Below are 7,971 nucleotides of genomic sequence, written 5' to 3'. Positions count from 1 at the left end.
AAATTACTAAATTAGCAATGATAATTTCAAAAGTGATCCATATGGCATTAAAGAGAGTAGGAAACGGTTGTATGAACAATGTTCATCTGATTATACAGACAAATATACATGCAGACACAGATAATGTAAACATGTCTTCATGTGAGAGTTTGTATATATATATATATATATATATATATATATATATATATATATATATATATATATATATATATATATCTCCTAGTTTAGACAGTTAAAACAATGTCACCAAAGGAGCAAGGAGCACATCCAGTTCTCATGGGTGAACCAGGTGTGCAATACTGTTCCCCAACAAACTTCCAGAGGAACCTGAAGAATAATGTAGTAATGGGCAATAGTAATTCTGGATATAGAAATTAGAAGGGTTTTTAGAACATCTTTAACACCAGAAAGGGACAGAATGTTAAAACAAAATGGATGGAGGATTTCAAAGGAGCCCAGGCATAACAGACAGATGTTTCCCATATCCAAAGAGGAAGCATGATCAGCAATAAAACAAATGCACTAGTAATGGAATATAAATTAAAATAGAAATAATATCCATGCAAGTATATTGATTTTAAAAAGAATTAAATAAAAACTAATGGTATTCAGTGACAAACAGCACAAAAGAATTATACACAATTTATTTAAGTTTGATCCTCTCAAATGAGTGACACACAATCACCTATTCTATAAGAACTGTTTGTACGTAATCATCAAGTCTCATTGGGAAATAGGACTTTTAGGTAACTAGACTCTGAGCAGAGAGGGCTGACAAGGACAAATCTAGTTTACTGTTATCTTTCTGGTCACCCTGGCTACTGTCACATTCTGTGTGTTATATGTTTATTTACTCATCATATTTATTCACAGGTCACTCATCACTCAGCCACCATTTTCAACCAAGTTTCACAATTATATGTAGCTGTTATCCCAACTTCTCCTTCCTCTACTTACCCAACATCATCATTCCCATAAACAACCCAGTCACCTATATTGTTAAGTTCCACTGCACCTCCACCCCATCATAACAACTTATTACATACATAGACAGCCCTCTGCTTCATAAAACTCCTAAAATCAGAATATCTAAAATAATTCAATTAGAACCTCAAGTTTCAGGGACTCCTCCATAGCCATAGCAGTTGTATAATCAAACACAGCTAGGATACCACCCCAAAAAATTAAAAAAAACTATTAAGCCAAAAAATGAACCCCCAAAACCTATGACAACCAATCAATCCATATACTTGCTAATAATTAAACTTAATCCCCCCAAAGTAGGTGAAGGCTTTAATGTAAATGCTGTGTCCCATTAAAACAGTAAACTTAAAATAAAATATAATTAGTCCTTATTTCCACACGGCATTTAACTATGAATAAAGATATGAAAAATCATTGTTGTAATATAAATATAAAAACACTAATAACAAATATCTGAAAAAAATAGCCATTACTCAAAGTTATCAATCACTCTTTTAAAGATCTTCCAATTCCATCTAATATTTCAACATGATAAAAACTTTGGTTCCCTCTTACATATTTCCCTAGCCCTACAAGTCATCATCGGTCTACTCCTGATCATACATTACACATCTGACACAGTAACAGCATTCTCATCAGTTAATCATATTTGACAACTTTTCATTGAGTCTCACTTACCTATTAAGGGGAAGAGTGATAACTGCCAGGTAAATCAAGCCACACCTTAAGAAGCCTAAATAAGTTGTGTGAGACCTCCTCTTCCCTTAAAAAATGGTACATTACTTTGCTTCTTAGGGTTTAGTTTTAGCATCACATGCCCACCATGCTGATGCCAATAGTAACACATGTCTTCCTAAAAGTGAACAATAATGACTCTGGATACAGTGCCACAAGAACTGAACTTTTTTCCTGTGGTCTTCCTCTACACACACACACACACACACACACACACACACACACACACACACACAATTATTCTCCATCTAAACAAAAACACTTCAGCCCAATCTTCTTCAACACTCTACAAAATACCTTACTAGTGATCTCACAAATCTCAAAACCTTCACAAGCAACACAAATAGGCTCTAGAGGAGCCTGAGATGTAGAAAAACCAATGGCAATGTAAGATTTAAATGAAGTATATTTACACAATGAAATACTATTCAGTTGTAAAGAAAAACTAAATTATAAAATTCTTAGGTAAAATTCTGAATGCAATAACCCACATCCAGAAAGGCAAATGTCTTTACTTTTTTTCTCATTTGTGGATATTAGCTTTGAATCTTCAGATGTATGTGCTTCATTTAGAATGCCCATAGAGATCAGAGAATTTCTAAGGGGCCATAGAGGGGATATAGAAGTACATATATAGTTGTTTAAAACTGAAGGGGAATAAAGGAACTGTTAGTGTTAAATAGGGGTAGGAGAGGAGAGAATGGGTTAGAGGATGGAGTATTGGGAGAGACAAATACTATTAAAGACCTCTTTAAAGTCATTTAGAAACCTACTGACTTTGGGGATGAAGAGATGGCTCAGTGCTTTAGAATGTTTGTTACTCTTGCAGAAGAACCAGATTTGATTTCACATCAGAGTTCACACGCTCCCATAACTCTAGTTTGAGGGGATCTGACTTCCATGGACACCAAGCATACATGTGGTATACATATGAACATATAAGCAGCACATTTACATAAAAAATAAGATGACTAAATTTAATTTTAACTATTAACAAAAAAATGTACCTACTACTGTACAAGCTTTCACATATATATGTATTAATTAAAATAGAGTTACCCTATAATGGGGCACAATGACTCTATTATACATCACAGGCTAACAAACAAAAAACCCAGTGCCAAGAATAGGTTCCTTCTTTTGGAGTTGTTACCCAGTCAGTTCCCAAAGACCTTCAAACATTCAAGGATTGACAATTCTCTTGTTTTCCTTCCAGAACTTGATAATATGTCCCTGTTGCTGAATATGCCACATATTTGAATCATAGAAAATAGAGGCATCGAGCTGATACTCCACTGAAAACTTCATTTCTCCTGGATAGTTTTCATAGTGCTAGAAGGCATTATGCTGCTAGAGCAGAAATGTAATAGTCATTCTTTCCCAATTATAAATCCTGTGGCTCCTGCCTGGTCTGTCAAGACATATTCATTGGAGCAAGAGTAGCATGAACCACTTTCCTGTTGGATTTAACAATCATGCCACAACGTGAAACTCATGCCTGGCCCCATTGTCAGGCTAAGAACCTATAACTAGACAGATCCTTGGCTCTGAGGGAGCTCTGCTACATTGACATAGTATTAAAGCAACTCTAATTGAGTTATCATTACACCAAAAGTTTGAATCAGCTTTCAACTCTCAACAGAGAATCTTCTCTATGTAGTAGATACTGATTAAAGCAGAGACCCACAACTGTCGAAGGTGTGAGAATAAGAGACTGCTCAGCCCTTAGTGGAATGTATAAAACACACTCCACCCCTTTCTCAAGGCTCAGAAATCCTTGCAGAAGAGGGGAAATAAAAAGTGTAAGAGCCAGAGGTGGTGAATGACTACAAACTTTATCTTCTGGATATAGCAGGGCAGTTGTGGTTGTAACAACATGCATAAAACCCATGCAAGGCCAGGCCAGAGCAAACGCCACCACAGACAGGGGGATTGGGGGTGAAGTTCCAGCCCTATCCGAGGAGCTATTGGAAATTGATAGCTTCCTGCAGAGAGTCAGTTATCTCTAAGAAGCAGGCCCTGGTGAGTGGCCCATGCTCCAAGTAAATAGTCAAGCAACACAATTTACCTTTGACGCATTTTAAAACAAATGAAAGGATATGAGTTGGGTGTGTAGGGAAGGAAGTGGATCTGGCAAGAGTATGGGGGTATGATGCACAAGTTGTACGAAATTCTCAAAGAACTAGTGTGTGTGTGTGTGTGTGTGTGTGTGTGTGTGTGTGAGAGAGAGAGAGAGAGAGAGAGAGAGAGAGAGAGAGAGAGAGGAGACTTTATATAAGAAAATTTTGTTTGTTTTCTTAGACAGTTCTGGAGTTTTAGCACTACTTGTCACTAGTCAGAAAGCAATGTTCTAACTTATTTTTATTCATTAATAACCCAAAGTTTCCATTTGAAAGAGGATGTTCTGCACGAATATAAGATTTTATAATGTAGGTTTAAAAATAACTATCTCTTTGTCATAGGGAAATTAGTATTAAATTATCAGAAAAGCAGAGGATTTTTGTTGAAAAATAATTTGTTTCATACCATATATTCTGATCAGGGTTTGCTCTTCCTTATCACCTCCCCATGCTTCTTTCTCTTCATGTTTAGGGAACCAACAGTCAAATTAAACAAACAAACCAGAACAAAACAAAACAAACAAACAAAAAAGGAAAAAAAGCATAGCAGGAGAAACATTTTGTGCACACACACATATATATATACACAAAACCCCCTATAAAAACAAAATAGGGGGTGGTGGTGGTGGCGGCAGTGCACGCCTGTAATTCCAGCACTCAGGAGGCAGAGGCAGGTGGATCTTTGTGTGTTCGAGGCCAGCCTGGTCTACAGAGCGAGATCCAGGAAAGGCACAAAGCTACACAGAGAAACCCTGTCTCGAAAAAACAAAAAAAAAAAAAAAAAAAAAAGAAATAAAATAAAAATAAAACTAAAAATAGGAAACCATAACATACAAGCAAAAGACCAGTAAGGTTAAAAAAAAAAAAAAAAGCCTGAACAAAGCAATATGAGACAAAGGGCTCCAAAACCACCGTTGAGTTTGTTTTGTGTTGGCCATTTACTTACCAAAGCACAAAACCTGTATTCAGGAACCTGGACAAGTATGTGTCAATTGATGTAGCTATGTTTGTAATGTGAATCTGTCTCACTATCACATTAATTAATTCTCAATAAAAATTTACTTACCTTTATTTCCCCATATTCTCTAATATAGATCTGCACAGTTAATAAGACTTAAATATCAAGCTTTTGGTTTTGTTAAAATTATTTATTTCAGAGATCAGACACTTCATTGAAAAATTCCAGATAGTCAAGATACTGAGAATATAAAAAGACATGACCAAATGTATTTGTTCACCAAATAAATTAAGTAATCTTAGGTAAAAGAACATATTTTATACATATAAAGCAAAATGAATCATAAAATCCTTTGATGGATTAAAAATATATTTGTAGGTTTTATAGGCTACTCCCTATAGGTGAACTATGGAACATTCAAGATTTGTTTTCTCTATGTGAAATAGTTATAAATCCATTCCTCCCTGAATATCCCCTTTTTCCACCAAAACAATCACATACTAACAGTACTCTTATGGATGGACACATATTGTTGTCTCTGGAATTTTTCCTAAACAAATTTTTCCTATACGTATTTCCTAGATATGGTATATTTTTGCTATGATGAATATTTCTTTACAAATGGAACTTCTTTTTTTGGAATAACTTATTTAGAGCAAGTTTGACATCCCTGTTCCTCAGGCTGTAGATCATGGGATTCAGCATGGGCACCACAGTAGTGTAAAACACAGAGGACACCTTGCCTTTGTCTTTGGAGCTGACTGAGAAGGGCTGCAGGTACATGAATGCCAGGGAACCAAAGAAGACAGCAACGGCAGAAAAGTGGGAGCTGCAGGTGCTGAAGGCTTTGAATCTGCCCTCAGTGGATTTGATACGGAGGATGCTGGCAATGATGAAGATGTAAGAACCCAAGATGGTCAGGGTTGGAATAAAGATGTTGAAAGCACTGAGGCATAGAAGTACTACTTCATTGACAAGGGTGCTGGAGCAGGCAATCTCCATCAATGGGAAAAGATCACAGAAGTAATGGTTTATTATAGTAGCCTTACAGAAAACCACTCTTAGCATGCAGAGAGTATGAACTGCTGCACCGATGAAGCCCATGCCATACACCCCACCTACCATCCAGGAACAGACTTGGTAAGACATAGTGACATTGTAGAGCAAGGGATTACAAATGGCAACATAGCGGTCATATGCCATGGCAGCCAACATGTGACACTCAGATATAACAAAAGCAATGAAGAAATAGAGCTGAGTCATACATTCCTCATAGGAGATGACATTCTTCTTTGCCACGAAGTTCACCAGCATTTTGGGAGTGATGATAGTGGAGTAACAGAGGTCAATGAAGGATAGACTGCTGAGGAAGAAGTACATGGGGGTGTGCAGGTGGGAGCTGAGCAGGATCAGGATGATCATGCCCAGGTTCCCCAGCACTGTAAACAGGTAGATTCCAAGGAAAAGGAGGAACAGAGGCAGCTGCAGCTCTGGTTTGTCTGTTAATCCAGCAAGGATGAACTCAGTCACTGTGGACTGATTGCCTTCTGCCATTTCTTCCTGAGAGTTCTATTTAAGAAGTGAAAAGAAATAGGAGTTAGATATTTATGGTCTTTCCATACAGTGAAGTGTAATATAGAATTTAAATTTTTCAGGATGGGTATTTCCAATTCTCTAACAATAACTTGTGTATGTTAGCTGGCAAAAAATTGTGATCCCCTAAAATATGGAACATGCTAACAAATAACAGGTAGACCTAAGCCATGTACATTCATCTGTGTTCTATTGCACAACAGTGTGCTTGTACTTGGCACCAAATACCTGAAGAATAGGTATGAGTACTTTGGTTTTGCTTCCTCAGGACTCTACATACCTTACTTATAATATGCTCATCTACTCTCTATATGAAAATTTCATATTAAAATATGTATATCACCCATAAGAGACTCCAACCAACAGTACTGTAAGTCTTCTATGCTAACTTAATTAAGTAAATACAAGTAAAATAAAAATTCCTTGCACTTTCGTTCAGTATTGAATCAGAGGTTTTTTTTTTTTTTTTTCAAGACAGGGTTTCTGTGTGTAACAGTCCTGGCTGTCTTGGAACTCGTTCTGTAGCCCAGGCTGGCCTTGAACTCACAGAGATCCACTTCTCTCTGCCTCCCGAGCATTGGGAAAGAAGGGCATGTGCCACCACCACCTGGTTTTAATGAGAGGTTTTATTTTTGTCAGTTAATCATTGAAATAAAAAGAAGAATCTTATATTGGCAAGCAAATGTGAAGTTGTGTCTTATGAATAACAATGTTCTATACAGAAAAATTTAACCCAATCATATACCTATTATACTCGTGTATAAAGTCAGTGAGGCTGTGGAAGACAAGATTGATAAGAGAACTCAAGAATCATAAAACTTATTTAAAATATGTAATCTTGTGAAATTCCTAAGAATAAGTGACAGAAATGTAAGACATTATACTTAGAACCATAAGAAATTGAGAGGAATTAAAGAGCTATGTAAATGGAATTAAAAGATTCAGCATTGTAAAAGTGGAAAATACAATTCTAAAATGTCATATAAACTCAGTGCAATAGCTGTGAAATGACTACTCTGTTATTGTAGATATTGACACATGGCAATAGACTGCCTAGAGAATGTATGGAGCCCAGGAAAATCAGAGTAAATGATTTGAAAGACAGGAATAATGTGGGAGATCTTACTTTTTCCTACTTGAAAATTGTTTTAGTGTTACAATAACAAGATGGTATCATATTGACTTAATAGTAGGTACACTATGAAATGAAATTAATATTCTAAAAATAAACATCTATGAAAAAATCATTAAGTGTAATGATTTTATGACATTTGAGTAGGGATAGTAATTTTTCAACATATAGTACTGGAATAATTAGATAACTCCTTTGAATCAATAAAATTAATTTAAAATGAGTACTGGAATAAACATAAGAGCCAAAGATATAACAACAACAATAATAACAACAAGACTAAATCCTTGCAAGCTTGGAATTGGTAATAGTTCTTATGTAAGATGCTAAAACAAAGACCATCATACCAAGTTAGTAAGCTGAGCATTATTAAAAATTAAAAGGTGCTTTAAAAGACAAAGTATAACTTGAAAAGGTGATACATAGAATGAGAAAAAAGTTCAAGG

At 35.8% G+C, this 7,971-nt stretch overlaps 1 protein-coding gene across 1 annotated transcript; it reads right to left on the bottom strand.

Annotated features, from left to right (window-relative positions):
• Positions 1 to 5,415: 5,415 nt before the first annotated feature.
• LOC118587455 (olfactory receptor 150) lies at positions 5,416 to 6,357 on the bottom strand. The gene has a single exon (XM_036193426.1). The coding sequence runs from the start codon at positions 6,352 to 6,354 to the stop codon at positions 5,416 to 5,418; it is 939 nt and encodes a 312-aa protein (XP_036049319.1). The 5' UTR covers positions 6,355 to 6,357.
• Between the last annotated feature and the right edge of the window lie 1,614 nt (positions 6,358 to 7,971).

The sequence above is a fragment of the Onychomys torridus genome, chromosome 7 (assembly GCF_903995425.1).
Source record: "Onychomys torridus chromosome 7, mOncTor1.1, whole genome shotgun sequence".
NCBI classification, from domain to species: Eukaryota; Metazoa; Chordata; class Mammalia; order Rodentia; family Cricetidae; genus Onychomys; species Onychomys torridus.
The sequence above is the reverse complement of the archived record's forward strand: the minus strand, read 5'-3'. Positions and strand labels throughout refer to the sequence as shown.